At 37.3% G+C, this 18,703-nt stretch overlaps 2 protein-coding genes and 1 pseudogene across 2 annotated transcripts; 2 read left to right on the top strand and 1 right to left on the bottom strand.

Moving 5' to 3' along the window:
• The first annotated feature begins 5,800 nt into the window (after positions 1-5,800).
• On the top strand, positions 5,801-5,900 carry LOC127089476 (uncharacterized; annotated as a pseudogene).
• Positions 5,901-14,222: 8,322 nt separating this feature from the next.
• On the top strand, positions 14,223-15,675 carry LOC127084066 (peroxidase P7). Its single transcript, XM_051024446.1, has 4 exons — positions 14,223-14,550; positions 14,638-14,829; positions 14,943-15,108; positions 15,187-15,675. The coding sequence occupies exons 1-4, from the start codon at positions 14,341-14,343 to the stop codon at positions 15,573-15,575; spliced, it is 957 nt and encodes a 318-aa protein (XP_050880403.1). The 5' UTR covers positions 14,223-14,340; the 3' UTR covers positions 15,576-15,675.
• A 242-nt stretch (positions 15,676-15,917) lies between these two features.
• On the bottom strand, positions 15,918-17,067 carry LOC127084067 (uncharacterized). The gene is made up of 4 exons (XM_051024447.1): positions 16,662-17,067; positions 16,496-16,553; positions 16,332-16,385; positions 15,918-16,256 (listed from the first exon to the last, which is right to left on the bottom strand). The coding sequence occupies exons 1-4, from the start codon at positions 16,781-16,783 to the stop codon at positions 16,122-16,124; spliced, it is 369 nt and encodes a 122-aa protein (XP_050880404.1). The 5' UTR covers positions 16,784-17,067; the 3' UTR covers positions 15,918-16,121.
• Between the last annotated feature and the right edge of the window lie 1,636 nt (positions 17,068-18,703).

Below are 18,703 nucleotides of genomic sequence, written 5' to 3'. Positions count from 1 at the left end.
TTATTTATTTTGTTTTGTTTTGCTTATGATTGGTTTATTTTGCAATTTAATTTATCGTGCACGCTTAATCTGCTTTGTATAATAATAAGTCATAGGTAGCAACATTAGAGCATAATAGCTATTGCATAATAAAATTAAATAAACAGCTTCAATAAAATGATCATAATGTAATACAGGAAAGGAAAACAATGAAATGAAAGAGAAATAAATGTGAACATGAATTCAAATAACATTAATGAATAATCTAACTTAAAACTAAATAACTTAGAAAAATAACTAAATTCTATCCCTCTGTACGATCTCTGGCCGGAGGAGCAAAAGAGTTAACACGATGTAGCAACTCGTGAAACTGATCTGTCATACTGCTCATGTATCCTAGAACTTCGTGTCTCATGTTAGTAAATTCTCCTCTGAGGGCGTCTTGTTCTGACATCAAAGCATCAATGGCGGTGTTATAATCAGTTCCGGGCATATGATGCCGGAGGTCGGATATGGCTGATTCTTCGGTCTGAACAGGCTGAGGAGGAGGGTCAATATCATAATAGCCGGATGGTGTCTGAGGATCGGATTCAGCATGAGGGATCTGGTCATCATAAGTCTCATAGTCATCACAAATCTCATAGTCCTGGATGGATTCAGTGGATCTAGCAGGAGTGGGAGTTTCGTTCAGGTTATAGAGCCAGTTACTGCGGTTATGAATGCTAGTCCTAGGATCGGGCATGGTGAATAGGCAAAGAACCTGGTTATCAATAATAAGCTCAAACTCGTCAGACCCTAGGTTTGCTATAAACATAGTGTTGAAGAGGAAGGGTATACTCATAGTAGTAATGCCACAAAAAGGGCTTAGGTCAAGCATAGGCTGACGTAATCCAATAACATTACCTATCATAGTTATCAAACCGCCTATTCTAATGGGTGCTCGCTCATCCTGGATAAGGTGGTCCAAATTAGCTAACATAAAAGTGGCACCGTTTACTGGACGGTTCTGGGAAGCACAAAATATGATGAAGAGTTCATCACGTGAAACTGAAGTACTATTTGGCTTCTTCCCAAATAAAGTGTGGGTCAGGATCTTATGGAAATAGCGAAAGGCCGGGTTATGTATGTTTCCAGAGAGAAACTCATGTTCTTCGGGCTCATCATTTCCAGTCAGCTTACCCCAAAAGTGTTCAAGTTCTCTATGTTCAAAAAGTTCTTCCTGGCTTACTGTGAATGTGTCAAAGGAGGTAGGAAAACCCAAAGATTGGTAAAGTCTCTAATATTAAATTGGTACTCCATATTGAACATTCTGAACTGGATAAAGCCTCTGCTAATTCCTTTTCCATGGCTGGGTAGATAGATTAATGAGCTAAGGAATTCTAGTGTGAGTCTCCGGTAGGTGGTGAAATGTCTCAGGATAGGGGATGTCTCCCATCCTATCTGGTTCAGCAAATACAGGACACTTTGTCTAAGTCCAAGGGCAGTCATAGCCCAATCATCAGCATATAAACTAGGTAGCATCTCTCTAGTGGCTAGTTCTTCAAACTTTTGTTTCTGAGCCATTCCTCTGAATTTGATACTCATACGATCAAAATGTCCCATCTGGTTAGTGTCAGCTAGAGAAAAGAAAACATGAGTTTTAGTCAGGATTTGGCCAAATGCCGAAAGGAGAAAAAATTATTATTATTATATTTTTTTTTTCTTTTGAATTAAAATAAATCAGGAATTAATACTAAACAGAAATTAAAAGAATAATTGAGGAAAGAAAAATAGGAAAATGATAATAATAGAATAAGAAAATAATTGTGGGTTGTCTCCCACTAAGCGCTTTGTTTAAATGTCGCAAGCTCGACAAAGAAACTGTTAAGTATAATCTATAGGTCCTGGGGGCATTTCGTCTAAGTGTAGGATTTGCGAATCTCCATTGGTTTCCGCATAATGATAGTGTTTTAGACGTTGCCCGTTTACGGTAAACGGTTCTGTGGATTTGCCTTTAATTTCTATTGCTCCACTGGGGAAGATGTTAGTGATATGAAAAGGTCCTGACCATCTGGATCGTAGTTTTCCTGGGAATAACTTTAGTCTAGAGTTAAATAAAAGGACTGCGTCGCCTTGCTTGAAGATTTTCCTTGATATACGCTTGTCATGCCATTGTTTTGTTCTTTCTTTATAGATTCTGGCATTTTCATAGGCGTCTCTTCTGAGTTCTTCTAATTCGTTTATGTCAAGGATTCTCTTTTCACCGGCGGCTTTATAGTTTAGATTCAGATTTCTAATAGCCCAATAAGCTTTATGTTCTAATTCTACCGGGAGGTGACAGGATTTTCCATAAATGAGCTTAAATGGGGTCGTCCCTATAGGGGTTTTATAAGCAGTTCGGTATGCCCACAAAGCTTCTGGTAATTTCAATGACCAATCTTTCCTTGAAGTGGCGACCGTTTTTTCTAGTATTTGCTTGATTTCTCTGTTAGATACTTCCACTTGTCCACTGGTCTGAGGGTGGTAAGGTGTCGCTATCCTATGTCTCACTCCATATTTAAATAATAATTTTTCGAGTACCTTGGATATAAAGTGCGATCCACCATCACTGACTACTATTCTTGGGATGCCAAATCTCGGAAATATTATATTCTTAAAGAGTCTAGTTACTACTCGGGTGTCGTTTGTTGGGGAGGCTACAGCTTCGATCCATTTTGATACGTAGTCAACTGCCACGAGTATGTATTTGTTACCGAAAGAGGATGGAAAAGGTCCCATGAAGTCTATTCCCCACACGTCGAAGATCTCTACTTCCAAAATACCTTTTTGTGGCATCTCGTCACGTCTAGATATGTTTCCCGTGCGTTGACATCTGTCACATTCCTTAATAGCCGCATGTACGTCCTTCCATATAGTTGGCCAATAAAAGCCGGCTTGTAGGATTTTAGAGCAGGTCTTGGATGTACTTGTGTGTCCACCATAAGGAGCGGAGTGGCAGTGTTGGATTATATTTTCTACCTCTTCTTCGGGTATACATCGACGGAAAATACCATCGGGGCCTCTTTTGAAAAGTAAGGGATCATCCCAGTAATAGTGTTTTATGTCGTAGAAGAATCGTTTCTTCTGCTGGTAAGATAAAGTAGGTGGAACTATTCCGGCAGCTAAATAATTGACTAGATCAGCGTACCATGGTGTGGCAGATATAGCTAAGGTGGTTTCTACTTGCAGGTCGGAGTTGTTCTCTTCCAAAGTAGCTATAAGTTTGTCATATGAGAAATCATCATTAATTGATGTTCTTTCCGGTTCAAGGTTCTCAAGTCTAGAGAGGTGGTCTGCTACTACGTTTTCAGTTCCTTTCTTGTCCTTGATTTCTAAGTCGAATTCTTGTAGCAACAAGATCCATCTTAGGAGTCTAGGTTTAGCATCCTTTTTTGTTAAAAGGTACTTGATAGCAGCGTGATCAGTGTAAACTATTATTTTAGCTCCAACCAAGTAAGAACGAAATTTATCTAGCGCAAATACCACTGCTAGGAGTTCTTTCTCGGTAGTGGCATAATTCATTTGCGCTTCATCCAGGGTTCTGCTTGCGTAATATATAACGTGAAGCTTTTTATCCTTTCGTTGTCCTAAAACAGCACCTACAGCATAATCGCTGGCATCGCACATTATTTCGTATGGTTCATTCCAGTCAACGTGCACAGGACTAACCCATTTGCTATCAGATATAGGATATATAATACCTGCTTCCAATAACTTGGTTATTTCTTTCTTTACTACCTCACTCGGGATCGGATTTAGTCTTCTCTGGTGTTCCCTAGAGGTTTTACAGTCTTCTTCTAACATGATGCGGTGCATACAAATAGAAGGACTTATTCCTTTAAGATCGGTGATGTGGTACCCTAGTGCGGTTGGATACTTCCTTAAGATATGTAGGAGTTTTTCTGTTTCGAGTCTTCCTAGGTCTGCATTAACTATCACAGGTCGTTCAAGTTCTAAGTCTAGGAATTCATATCTCAGATTTTTGGGAAGTGTTTTCAGGTCAGGGGTTGGTTTGTTAAGACATTGCGTAGGATCCGGTGTTATTGCCAAACATTGGTTAGATCTGTCTTCTACAAGGCAATCAGATGATTTGTCTTCTTCTAACTCTGCTTCTTTTATGCATTCATCGATGATATCCATGAAGTAACATGTATCTTCTATTGCAGGTGCTTTCAAGAATTGGGAAAGAATGAATTCAATTTTCTCTTCACCTACTTCGAAGGTGAGTCGTCCTCGTTTTACGTCTATGATTGCACCGGCAGTTGCTAAGAATGGTCTTCCCAGTATAATGGGTGTAATATCATCTTCTCTAATGTCCATAATTGTAAAATCAGTGGGAATGTAGAATTGACCTATGCGTACGGGAACGTTTTCAAGGATTCCTACAGGATATTTGATGGAACGATCTGCTAGTTGCACAGACATTTTGGTTGGTCTTAATTCTCCCATTTCCAGTTTCTTACATATGGATAGAGGCATAACGCTAATTCCGGCTCCTAAATCGCATAAGGCTTTGTCGATGACAAATTTTCCTATGTGACAGGGTATAGAGAAACTACCTGGATCCTTGAGTTTAGGGGGCATGTTTTGGATTATAGCGCTACATTCGGCAGGGAGTGTAACGGTTTCGCTATCCTCAAGTTTCCTCTTATTAGAAAGGATTTCTTTTAAGAATTTAGCATATGAGGGCATCTGCGTAATAACTTCGGTGAACGGAATTTTAACGTTTAATTGTTTAAGGAGATCAACAAATTTTCTAAATTGGCCCGCATCTTTGGTTTTAACAAGCCTTTGAGGGTAAGGTATAGGTGGTTTGTAAGGTGGTGGAGGTACATAAGGTTCCTTCTTTTCTAGGGTTTCCTTATTACTCTCTTCCTTTTCCTTAGGTTCACTTTCCTCAGTTGATTTCTTAGGGTTTTGGTTTTCTATCCTTGGATCAGACGGTCCTTCCACTTCCGTTCCACTTCTTAATATAATTGCATGAGCGTGGCTTCTCGGGTTAGGTTGGGGCTGTCCAGGGAATGTACCAGTTGGGGCAGCAGTAGGTGCTTGTTGTTGGGCTACTTGTGATATTTGTGTTTCCAGCATTTTGTTATGGGTAGCCAAGGCATCTACTTTGCTTGCTAGTTGTTTAAGTTGTTCGCCAGTGTGTACATTCTGGTTTAGGAAATCTTTATTGGTTTGTTGTTGGGAAGCTATAAAGTTTTCCATCATGATTTCCAAGTTGGATTTCCTAGGGGCGTTATTGTTAGGCATGGATGGGTTCGGTTTCTGATATCCCGGAGGTATAGCTGGGGCTTGATTTGGAGACTGTCCAGGTGCGTACAAAGCGTTATTGCTCTTATATGAAAAGTTTGGATGGTTCTTCCAATTTGAGTTTTAGGTGTTCGAATAGGGGCTTCCTTGAGCATAGTTTACTTGCTCTGCTTGGATTCCTGTCAAGAGTTGACAGTCCGTAGGAGTGTGGCCTTGGATTCCACAGACCTCGCAATTCTGAGTTATAGCAACCACGGCGGCTGGAGGTGATACGTTTAAACTTTCAATTTTCTGGACCAAAGCATCCACTTTTGCGTTAACGTGATCAAGGTTACTTATCTCGTACATGCCAGTTTTCGTTTGAGGTTTTTCCACCGTTGTTCGTTCGGTTCCCCACTGATAGTGGTTTTGGGCCATGCTCTCGATAAGCTGGTAAGCATCAACATAAGGTTTGTTCATTAATGCACCACCTGCAGCGGCGTCTATTGTTAACCTTGTGTTGTATAAGAGACCATTATAAAATGTGTGAATTACTAACCAGTCTTCCAAACCGTGGTGTGGGCAAAGTCTCATCATGTCTTTATATCTTTCCCATGCTTCGAAAAGAGACTCGTTATCTTTCTGTTTAAATCCGTTTATCTGGGCTCTTAACATAGCTGTTTTGCTTGGCGGAAAGTATCGGGCAAGAAAAACTTTCTTCAACTCGTTCCATGTGGTGACTGAGTTGGAAGGGAGAGATTGAAGCCATCTTCTAGCGCTATCTCTTAATGAGAAAGGAAAAAGACGAAGTCGAATTGCCTCTGAAGTGACACCATTAGCTTTAACAGTATCAGCGTATTGGACAAATACGGATAAATGAAGGTTTGGATCCTCGGTAGGATTTCCAGAGAATTGGTTCTGTTGCACCGCCTGCAACAGCGAAGGTTTAAGTTCGAAGTTGTTTGCTTCGATTGCGGGCGGAGCAATACTTGAATGCGGCTCATCTTGCGATGGAGCGGCGTAATCTCTAAGAGCACGAGCTGGTTCTGCCATCTCGGTTATCGAAGGAAAAAGGTTTTTGAAATCAGGAAGTTCTATAGGAGGGAGATTGTTTGCAGCACGATATTCCCGAATTCGTCGTAAGACTCGGAGATATAGTTCGATATCGTTGATTCGTAAATAGAGCGGTTCGCCTTGTGAGCGAGTGCGTGGCATACAAATCAACGAAAGAAAGAATAGAAGAAAAAGAAACCTTAGTCTCTACAGCGTAACGGAAGAGTTACGATATCGATTAAATAAAAGTCCCCGGCAACGGCGCCAAAAACTTGATCGCGACTTTATGAGTCGAATTTAGGGTACAAACTGCAAGTGCACAGTTCTATCGCGTAGTTTTAAAAGATATCGATCCCACAGGGACTTATGAATCGATATACCGTTATCTAAGGTTACTACGTAAAGCTAAGGTGAATAATGGTTGATTGTTTGGGGGCGAAGCTAAAAACTAAACTAAGATCTAGATTAAATATTAATAAATCGGATATCGGTATGTAGTTCGTCGTAATTAGGGAATCAATTCTTTGTCGGTTTCTTGGTTTTAAAATAAATCGTTTCAGTTAACTTTATTGATTAAAGGTTTTATCTCAAACTCTCGCTCTGTTGAATAAACCATGACTTTATGTTAATGTAGCTGTCACTTATAATTAAGTCAAAAACCACTTTTTGAAAGCAATAAAGTTGCAGAGACTCTTTTTAAGAAAACACTGACCGTTTTAAACACCCTTATCTCAAACTCTCGCTCTGTTGACTTATGTTATACAATTAAACCCGAATGCTTAACTCTCGTCCTCACATTCAATCTTTAAGAATACTTTTTGGAAAAGGTCAGAATTTAATTAACTCTAAAACTTGCTCTCGCCCTGATCTAGAATTAATGCCTAATTTACACTGTCCAGTTAAAACCTCAAACTCTCGCTCTATTGATTTTAACTTCTTTATGTCTTTTACTTTTGTAAAAAATTCTTGTTATTAAACCTGTAAATTGAGACCGTAAAAAGATTGATTTTAATTTTAAGTTTGATTAGACCGACTTAGTCTTGATCCCTTATTTCGCTTACTTTACATACCGATATCTAGGCGAATTAGCCAGACATGCTAAACAAACAAAAATACATATCATGCATAAACAGACTCATCCCAGGCAGATAATATAAATAAGTAATAAAACAAAGCATTAAATAATAATTAAAGAACCTGAATGCGTTAAACAATAGTCTTGAACACTCTACCACAAGCCAGTAGGATTTGTTCTTGGATTCTTCAATTAAACAACAAATTAAAACGAAGGAAATAAAAACTAGATTCTAACGTAAGGTTAGATCCGGTAAAAGTTGCACAATAGTTTCCGGTGTAGAAACTATTGTGCGAAAAGAATTAATTAAATGCTAGAAAAGAAAATAGAATTGCAAAAAGGTAAAACAATAAAAATTCTGCAAAGTAATACTATAAAAATATAAGCCTAAACTGCTGGAAGAAGAAAAAATGCGAAAACGGCAAAAGGCGTGGAAAATCTCCGACCCGAGAGCTTTCCCAATTAGCTGCTATTTATACTGCTACTTGTGTAACTGCTTTCCAAGGGTTTCCGTATACGCGGTCTTTTCGTTCCGAGGGTCAAGCGTGGAAATAGCTTTCAACGTGGTCAGTTGCGTTCCTAGTGCCAAAATATAGGGGAAAGGTGTGACGTCCGTCACACCATGTGTGACGCTCGTCACAGGAGTGTGCTTAGTGTGACGCTCGTCACAACCTTTGTGACGCCCGTCACAGGCACAACGTGCGCTTTCTTTGGGCTGGGCTTGGTCTTTGTTATTTGTTTCCTTTTTATTCCTTCTTACACCTCCTTTTCTTCCCTTTTTCACTTTTGCTTCAAAATGGATACCTGACATAAATAGAAAGGAAATACCGCATAATATCTGATAAAATGAGATAAATTAAAGTAAATGATAATATAATCTAATTGAATTAAGTCCTAAAATGTGATATAATTTCATGTTATCAGCAATTTTCCAAAAGAACCATTAAGAAGATATAATTCAACCTAGCCATCACTTGCAAGTCTGAGCACATACCTTGGGAAGATAAACACAATTGCTCCAATCTCTAACTATGATCTTTCCATATTGAATTCTGCTTCTAATGTTGTATTAGAAGGGAATTGGGTATACCATAGCTAATAGATTTAAATGGACTTTAATCCCGTGCCAATTACCGGCTTCTTCACTAAGTCTCTAGCTAACCCCTTCGTCAAGTGATCAGCTAAGTTTTGTTGCGACCGAACAAACTCAATAGATATCACCCCATTCATGATTAATTCCCTAATCATACTATGTCTAACACCCAAATGTCTAGACTTTCCATTGTATATTTGACTATAAGCTTTAGCCAATGTGGCAGTACTATCACAACAGATAGAAATTGGTGATATCGGTTTAGGCCATATCGGAATCTCATATACCAAATTCCTTAGCCATTCCGCTTCTTTACCAGCAGCAGCTAATGCTACAAACTCAGATTCCATTGTGGAACCAGTTATACATGTTTGCTTCTTGGAAGCCCATGAGATGGCACCTCCCCCAAGCAAGAACACCCATCCACTTGTAGAGGATGAATCTTCAGCATTATTTATCCAACTAGCATCCGAATAACCCTCTAACACCGAAGGAAATCCCATATATGACAATCCATAATTCATTGTACCCTTCAAGTACTTGAATACCCTAGTTATCGCATGCCAATGATGTCTACTAGGATTACTAGTAAATCTGCTCAACTTTCCAACCGCATAAGCAATATCCGGTCTAGTGCTAATCATAGCATACATCAAAGAGCCTATAGCTTTTGAATATTCGAGTTGATCCACAGGTTTACCTGTATTTGGCATAAGCTTTTCTCCCGGATCCATGGGAGTACTTACTGGAGAACAACTTTCATAATTGAACTTCTTGAGTATTTTCTCAATGTAATGAGATTGCGTAATTACAATCCTCTTATTCTCCCGTTTAATCTTAATACCAAGAATAACGTCCGCTTCTCCCATATCCTTCATGGAGAACTTTGATGACAAGAAATTCTTCGTTTTATCAACTTGATTTTGGTCGGTGCCAAAGATCAACATGTCATCAACATATAAACAAATGAAAACTCCTTTACCGGAAGTATCAAATTTGCTATATACACATTTGTCAGCTTGGTTTAGAATGAAACCATTAGACAAAACAACCTCATCAAACTTTTGATGCCACTGCTTCGGAGCTTGTTTCAGCCCATACAACGACTTAACTAACTTACACACTTTATGCTCATTACCAGGCATTACAAATCCTTCAGGTTGCTTCATATACACTTCTTCCTCCAAATCACCATTCAGAAATGCTGTTTTGACATCCATTTGATGAATCACTAGATTATGAATAGTCGCCAAGGCAATCAACAATCTAATAGTAGTGATACGGGCAACAGAAGCATAGGTATCGAAATAATCAATCCCTTCCTTTTGTCTGAAGCCTTGGATAACTAATCTAGCTTTAAACTTGTCAATTGTACCATCGACTTTCATCTTCTTTTTGAAGATCCATTTGCAACCCAATGGTTTGCAACCTGGTGGTAAATCAGATAATACCCAAGTATTATTTTCCATGATAGAACCAATCTCTTCGTCAATTGCTTCTTTCCAAAAAGCAGAATCTCGAGATTTCACAGCTTCATCATACGTTCTTAGATCCTCCTCTATACTATAGCAATAATAGTATTGAGTGTCAATCTGATCCTTTGATCCCTCAACTAAATATAGTTGAAAATCAGATCCATAAGATCTAGATTTTCTAGCTCTTTTGCTCCTACGGGGGTTCAAGTGTCTCACTTGGCACATCATTTGAATGATCATCCCTTAGAGATTCATCTGAATTAGGTATAGAGTCCTTTGGTCTAGGTATAGAAGAGAAACAATTCTCATTAAATATGGCATCTCTCGATTCTATAATTATGTTAATAGAAATCGAGTCATTAGGTTCTATAACATAAAACCTATAGGCCTTGGAGTGCTCAGCATATCCAACAAAGATGCAAGCTAGACCCTTTTCACCCAAAGTTTTCCTTTTTGGGTCCGGGAGTCTAACCACGGCCCTACAACCCCAAACACGTAGAAATGTTAAGTTGAGTCGTTTCTTATACCAAAGTTCATATGGGGTAGTCTTGTTCCTTTTATTAGGAACCCTATTTAACAAATAGCAAGCCGTTAACATAGCTTCTCCCCAAAACCCTTCACTCAAACCAGAGTAAGATAACATGGCATTCACCATTTCCTTAAGCACTCTATTTTTCCTTTCATCCACACCATTTTGTTAAGGTGTATAAGGTGTCGTAGTCTCATGAATGATTCCTACGGATTGGAAAAATACAGGATCATAATATTCACCACCTCTATCTGTACGTAATGTTTTAATCAACACATTCTGTTGCACTTCAACTTCAGTTTTATAAATTTTGAATTTATCTAAGGATTCGTCCTTAGCGTGCAGCAAATAAACATAGCAGAATCTAGATGCATCATCTATGAAAGTGACAAAATATTTTTTATGTCCTAATGATGGAGTAGCATGCAAATCACATAAATCACTATGTATCAACTCAAGAATGACAGATTTCCTTGTTATACTTTTAAAAGGTTGCCTAGTGATCTTTGTTAACATGCAAGTTTTACAATTTTCTACATTTTTATCAAAAATAGGAATTAAATCATCTTTAGACATTTCATGCATTCTTTTATAATGTACGTGTCCTAGACGAGCATGCCATAACGATGAATTGATAACATTCGAAGAGGACACAAATACAGAACCAGAATCATTAGGAACTCCATTCAAATTCAATATAAACATACCATTATTATAATATCCAAATCCTACAAACACACCAGACTTCGATAAAACATATTTATCGGATTCACACACTTGCTTGTATCCAAGCTTATTTAATACATGACCAGAAATTAAATTCTTACGTAGTTTAGGAACATACAAAATATTAAACAAAGTAATAGTCTTTCCAGAACTGAATTCTAGCACCACGTTTCCTTTGCCTTCAACGGGAGCAAAGTGTTCATCTCCCATGTAGAGGACAGAACCATCTTCCACTGGAACAAGAGTCTTGAACCATAAACGATCCTTGCAAACATGTGTTGTAGCGCCAGAATCAATCCACCACGCGATAGCATCATCCTGTACATAGAATGCTTCAGAATTTAGTGAAACCGAATGTTTAATCAAACTATTCAAATCACGAATTGATTTCTGACCTTGGTTTTCGGATTGGTCCTTAGACCCATTTCCTGAACCACTTACATTTGCGTTATCATGCTTTTTGCCGGAACGACAATCCTTCTTGAAGTGGCCTGTTTTGCCACACTTCCAACATTCTAGTTTCGGTTTCTTGTTAGCACCGAAACTGCCCTTATTGTTCTTGAAAGCACGCTTCTTTCCTTTGTTTTTGTTGTTACCGTTCTTACCACCCTCTTCGACCATATTAACCGAGGGTCCAGCAATTTCTTTGCCTTTTCCTTTGTCATCCTCCTGCGCTCTTAGAGATTCTTCTATGCGCAAGTGACTTCCAAGTTGGATCAAAGACAATTCGTCTTTTCCATGCTTCAGATTGTGTTTGAAATCCTTCCACGAAGGAGGCAACTTGTCTATGATGCTTGAGACAGATATTGTTTCATCCATCTTCAATCCGTGTTGTGTGAACTGTCCAAGGATTCGGAGGAGTTCATTGAATTGTTCCATGACAGACCTCGATTCAACCATTTTGTAATTGTTGAAATCGGTTACCAGAAACTTTTTACTGGATGAGTCCTCTGCCATGTACTTGGATTCGAGACAATCCCACAATTCCTTTGCAAATTCTATGTTTTGATAAATATCAAATAAGGGATCAGACATACCGTTAAGAATGTGCCCTCTGCATATGTAGTCGTCGTTCTCCCATTTTGATCTGCGTCTCAGATTTTCAACCGTGTCTTCCTCCAGAAGTTCTGGAATCGGTGTAGACAGGACGTGCACCACCTTCAACGTTGTCAACATGAAATGCATCTTCTTTTGCCAACGCCTGAAGTCTTGTCCTTGAAACTTGTCCAATTTTCCGAAGTTTGTAGTCATCTCCTTGACGGTGCTTCCTCCAGCCATGATTATCAGATCCTACTTTGTTTGTTTGTTAGAGAATCGGGTATGATAATCCTGGATAACTTCGAAGAATCGTGTTCGTACACTTTCCGAACAAAGTATTTCGACCCTATTCTTGCCTGGGTTCACGAAATCTTTGTGGGGATAATTCTTGAAGAACAATTTGTTTCTGGCAAAGAGAAATGTTCAGGAATGTAGAGAGAAAGTTTGGTTTCGTTCTCTTTTAAACTGAGGCCAAATGACTTCTTATATAGGAGATCAATAACAGAAACCGAAAAGACGCAACTGTTCAAAAACGGTTACGTCGGTTGGGAAAGGATTCAACTGTTCAAAAGAAAATTTCGAACGGGGCGCTGCCCCGCACTCCGCCAGGGGCTTCGCCCCTTGGAACCCCGTTTCAATTATTCGCATTCAATTATACGTTGGCTCGACGAGCGTGCACTCCGCACTACCCCTAACTCTTTTCAAGCTTTAACGCATAATTGCATCGGCCTGTAGTAAATCACATTACTACTAAAATACATTGATGATATTAAAATCACCAACAAACCAATCAAAACCTCCAACCTAGAGTTGAATAACTTGTTTTCTTCTCCTTTTTTACTTAGGTGCAAATACAATCATTTTTTTCTTTAATCTTCTTCTCCTTTTTTACTACCGTTATTTTCTCTTTTAGAACATAAGTGTCCCACACACATCAAGAGTCGTCATTGCTCTTTAACAAACTTTTTGCAACCTGAAAAATCAACCCAACATTAAACATGTGAAAAGGTTTTAGACTTCAATTTTTTCATCCACAGATAAAAAAATCAAACAATGATTGGACGTACCACAAAATAAACCAATCTTCACCCATATAAAATATAATTATAGGGTGTCTCCTTCAAATGTAAAGTAATCATTTACATTTTGTTCAAATTCCCACCTTCTATAAAGAATTCCTACAAGATAATAAAAGCAACAATTTAAAATATTTATTAATCTTAGTCAGTTCCAAAACTAGAACATCGATAGCAGTTACTATAATTGAACATACTAACTAAAATAATATTTATAAATATTTCTCTATATCTTAAAGTGTTAGACACTAAAATTGATGTAACTCAAATTGTTTATACTTTATAATAATAATAAGAGAAATATTAGTCATATACTAAATGTTGACACTTATACCGTATTTTATACGGTTTTATTTTTTTATCATGTTTAATAATTGAATTTTATTTTTTCCTGACACAAGCAAACACATAATTCTGGTGTAGTTTAGATGGTGTAACATAAGGTGTAAGCTTTTTAGTGTCAAAATAGCAAACCTCTGATAATAATAATGTTTGTGGACTTTTCTTCTAAAACCAAAACAAGTTTTAAAAGGATAAAGTGTAAAGGATACAGTGTATAAGTTTGGGGTCAACATAGCACATCTCATTGTTTTATCCACTAATGCACTTTTTACTTTCTTGGGAACCTTCCTATCATAAAATGACAGTGATTCGAGCAAATCATGCAAAAGTGACACATTATAGCCACTGCTTTTTAGCAGTAAAAACAAATAACTAAAATGACATTTCAACCGACAATAGTTGTTCCTTTGTTTGTTACTATATTGGAAAATACTACTTAATGGACACGGTTTGGGTTTTAGCCACATACAAAATACATGTTATTTATAGAACAAATAATGTTGTGGTTTTTTTGTCGGGTAGTCAAAAATACCACAAAATTATTCATTTGAAAAGTCTAACATTGTTCTATTTTTCACTTAAAAAGCAACTAAAGTTTGATTGGTTCACTTGACCAATATTATCCAATATTATCCTTCATCATTGTTATTATAAGAGAAGGCAACAATTGTTTAGTTTTTGTGTACTCGGTGAAAGCTTACATGGCTTCTTACTACTTCCTCTTGTTTGTTCTTGTTACTGCTTTTGCACTTTCTGAAGCAGATGACAATAAGTTATGCACATATTTCTATAGCGACAGTTGCCCGAAACTGTTGTCTATAGTAAATCGAGGAGTCATAAAAGCCATTCGTAATGAAGCTCGCATAGGAGCTTCATTACTTCGATTGCATTTCCATGACTGCTTTGTAAACGTGAGTATATACTATATATACACATTTACTTGATTTTGGTTATCTGTTTCACTTAATTTGGCTTCTTTTGATATAATGATTATTCAGGGCTGTGATGGATCGATATTGTTGGATGATACAAACAGTTTCGTAGGAGAAAAAACAGCAGCACCCAACAATAATTCAGCTAGAGGATTCGATGTGATTGATGACATTAAAGCCAATGTAGAGAAAGCATGCCCAAGTACAGTGTCTTGCGCTGATATTCTTGCTCTGGCCGCTCGAGACTCCGTTGTTAATGTAATATCATATACTTCAATAGCATAATGAATCAATGATAGAATAGTATAATTGACTTAATTAAAAAGAACTAGTAAATCTATTCATGGATGAATGATTGTTGAAATTTACAGCTAGGAGGCCCTTCTTGGGAAGTAGGATTGGGAAGAAGGGATTCCATCACAGCTAGTAGGGCTGATGCCAATAGGTATATTCCTGGACCATTTCTCAATCTTGACAAACTCAAAGAAAATTTTGCTAAACAAGGACTCTCAGAAAAGGACTTGGTAGCTCTTTCAGGTACTATGAGAGGCAAATGTTCAATATAGTATATACTCCTATGTTTCAATTCATTTGAACTAATATCTTTAACAACAGGCGCACATACAATCGGGCTAACCAGATGTTCGCTGTTTCGACCGCACATCTACAATGATTCCAACATTGATCCTTCATTTGCCAAGTCACTGCAGAGCAAGTGTCCCAGAACTGGAAACGACAACGTTTACCAACCATTCGACTTTCAAACTCCGACTCATTTTGATAACTTATACTACAAGCATTTACTTGCTAAAAAGGGTCTTGTCCATTCTGACCAGGAATTGTTCAATGGGAATCCCACTACTGATAAGCTGGTGCAGAAATATGCTAATGATAATGAAGAATTTTTCGAAGCCTTCGCCGAGGGTATGGTCAAAATGAGTAATCTAAACCCCCTCACAGGAAGCAAAGGACAGATCAGAATCAATTGCAGAAAAAACAATTGAAAATTAGTGAGCAATGTGTATGTGAGAGAGTGAGTAATAATTATCCATCTATATTTCCAAAATTATACCCAATAAAGATCTCCTGTCATTACTCAAGTTATCATATAAGGAATCATAAATGCAAATTCATTGCAATGTTTGAACCAGGATTTTAAGAAACGATCGCGTAAAGACTTTTGATTGCAGTTACCGCGGTATCAATTATCCATAATGTATTCTTGAACATAAAAAACAGTGATAACAGTATCAGTATCCGCATCTTCCAATATCATTTTGTCGCGGCCATTTTCGCGGTTGCACACCATTTTTTAACACCCTGGTTTGAACTGTAAGATAAGAATATACTCAAAGCATCCAATTGCAAATTTCTCTTATATGAAACAAGATAGAGTTTCTAAGATCTCAATTTACTAACTAAAGCAATTTGCTAGTGTTAAACAACTTTTCCCTAAACCTATTAAGAAATTCAGAATTTGGAATACTATATATATCAACATCAACAATTAACTACACTTATGTATCAGCTTCAAGCACTCAAATACTACATCACTCATCAATATATTCTTCAACCTCCTCTTCTTCGAGTTCATATTCATCGATCTGTTTAAAATACGCCTTCTGTTTCTCAATGTAATCTTCCAGATCCTCTTGTTCACGGGACACAACAACAACACGTTGCTTCTGAAAACAAATAGGAAGTGCTATAGCAAAAATCCATTATAACATATTGAATTAGGGAGTTCAAACGGAATATACCTTTTTACATCGAACTGTTAATGGCATAGGAAGTGCTACAGTGTTGTTTTGATTCTGAAAACAAATTAAGCGAATTCAATCAAAAAAAAAACTGTACAACAAATTAAATCGTAAAAATATCTGTATAGAAAATTTGAATTGGGGAAAAGATGAGATGATTGTACCTTTGTGCGATGAACGGTGGATGGCTTAACATCATGAAGCGGAGTTAAACAGGTTTTCCTGAGAATGAATTAAAAAACGAAGATGAGAGAAAAAAAGTGATTATGATTATTGATTATGCAACAATGTGAAAGAGAGGATTCATCGATGAGGATGATTAATAAGTACCGGATTCTGATTTGATTGTTCTTGATTGGTGGTTCAACGGTGGCTGATGAAGAAACGGATGAAGATGAAAAATGGCTTGAATTTGTGAGATCTGAAAGAGCGTTTCGTTTTCCGTTCTTCATTTGCTTTCTTCGTTGTAACAACACTTTCGCTCGCTCGCTCGCTCGCTCAGTCACTCACACTTGCAATGCTTTGCTTTCGTTTTGTTTTATTATAACTTTTTTTTGGCGGGAGATTTCAGTTAGTTGAGAACGAAGTTACTAAACGCGGTGTTATACCTGTGACTTGCTTAGGAGTGGCGTGAAATGGAACTGATCTTAGTTGTGAAAAAACAATTAATTATTAAGATGGTTATTTTGGGTATTGAACGTTAGAGGAACATTTTTTTGGTTATTTTGTTATTAAGAGTTGGGGAAGTAATTTTCTTGGGTGAAATATTTTTATATTCAAAGCATGGAAAATTAATGATGATGGCTACCATTACCAACATACTCTTGGAAGAGTTAGCAACAGTTTCTGTTGATTAATCTAGTGGGCCCAAAAACGGTATTGGATTCAGTGACTTTCATATCACATATAACTTACTTTTAAAGAGAGAGAAAGTAAAAAATGGAGGAAAAGAAGAGTGAGAGTAATTTTAGTGAGATATAGACACAAAGGTATGGTTGCCTTTGCCGCCTCGAAGGCATCCAATCCCAACCCCAAAAGAATTATATGTGGAGATATTTTTAAGCGGAAAGGTTAAACATTTTAATTGATTGTGGTGGGTTATCACACAAAAAAAAGTTGTTAGTTGCCTAATAGAGAAAGAAAGTGTTATCATAAGATTTTGGCACATTTTTTAAACATGCAAAACAGGATAAAGGAAGAAAAAGAATTCTCCTAAATTGTAATCTCTTTAGTTTTTATTGTAACAAAAAAAATTCCTTTTAAATACATTGCTTAATTGATTAATGTGTTTCAATTATAAATGAGTCGGATATATTAATTATCAATATAGTTAAAAATAGTAAATAAATAAAATAATAAAAAGAAATCTAGTTAATTTTTTTTCCTAATATTAAGGACTAAAGGAAGGATGTATTTTTATATCTATTATATTCTTTATTTACAATTGAGATCTTTAAATATTTTTCAATTTGATGTTGTTTTGAGTCCTTTGTCAGATTCATGATGAAAGATTCAGAAAAAAATATCACAGAGAAAGATGCACAAAATAATTGAGACCTCACCCTAGTAAATGATACGTAATTCTGGCCTCCAGCGTATTTGTCACTATTAAAATGAATGTCTACTTCTCACAAATTTTTGCGATCACTTAAGATCCCAAAGTCATAAATCATAACTGCAATTTCGCTCTAAAGAAGACGATGATGTTTGATCCAACGAATGAACCCACCACTGATCTATCAACTCCAAGATCATCCTCTACCTTTTCATCTCTCCGGTCGATGGTGGATCGCTGGACAAGAGATAGGGGAATGAGAAGCATCCAGCGTAAAATTCTTCAAGATTGTTGTTGGTAATTAGGAGGCAGGAAGGATACAAACTTGTTCTAGGGTTTCAAGACTGCGAGAAAGTGGATGGTGTTTCTAATCCGACGCTTCCACTAGTCTAAACTACTAATGTAACGAATTACTTAGTGATATGGGTCCTTATCGATGATGTGAGTTCTTGCAATGTTATATGTGTACATTTTTGTATTTAGAAGGTTAGGGTTACATGAGCAAGATCTCACGACATATGAAGGCGAGGATCTCTTAGCTTTCAATGACTCTTCTACTCATCCACGTGGGGCCATGGAATCACCAGTTTCTGTTAGAGAAGGAAAGAGCGAGAGAATCATGAACAGGTATGGAGACCATTCCTCACGTGCTAGATGCAGTGGCATCCACACTCTATATGAAGATGAAATATCACAATAATTTTGGTGAGCCAATTTCCATTTTGATTGATTTACACGAAGTTCGTCCCCTATAGGAGTTGACTTACCACCTGTGAAGAGGAATGACTCATTGAGTGCCTTACTGATAATGTCAACC

This window comes from Lathyrus oleraceus, chromosome 5 (genome assembly GCF_024323335.1).
Source record: "Lathyrus oleraceus cultivar Zhongwan6 chromosome 5, CAAS_Psat_ZW6_1.0, whole genome shotgun sequence".
NCBI lineage: Eukaryota > Viridiplantae > Streptophyta > Magnoliopsida > Fabales > Fabaceae > Lathyrus > Lathyrus oleraceus.
The sequence above is the reverse complement of the archived record's forward strand: the minus strand, read 5'-3'. Positions and strand labels throughout refer to the sequence as shown.

Excerpts from the sequence above, each read along its gene's own strand:
- LOC127084066 (XM_051024446.1), top strand. The coding sequence starts at position 14,341 with ATGGCTTCTTACTACTTCCTCTTGTTTGTTCTTGTTACTGCTTTTGCA. Across the intron at positions 14,551-14,637 it reads TCCATGACTGCTTTGTAAAC|GGCTGTGATGGATCGATATT; the intron begins GTGAGTATATAC and ends ATGATTATTCAG. Across the intron at positions 14,830-14,942 it reads CTCGAGACTCCGTTGTTAAT|CTAGGAGGCCCTTCTTGGGA; the intron begins GTAATATCATAT and ends TGAAATTTACAG.
- LOC127084067 (XM_051024447.1), bottom strand. The coding sequence starts at position 16,783 with ATGAAGAACGGAAAACGAAACGCTCTTTCAGATCTCACAAATTCAAGC. Across the intron at positions 16,386-16,495 it reads CCACCGTTCATCGCACAAAG|AATCAAAACAACACTGTAGC; the intron begins GTACAATCATCT and ends ATTTGTTTTCAG. Across the intron at positions 16,257-16,331 it reads TAACAGTTCGATGTAAAAAG|AAGCAACGTGTTGTTGTTGT; the intron begins GTATATTCCGTT and ends ATTTGTTTTCAG.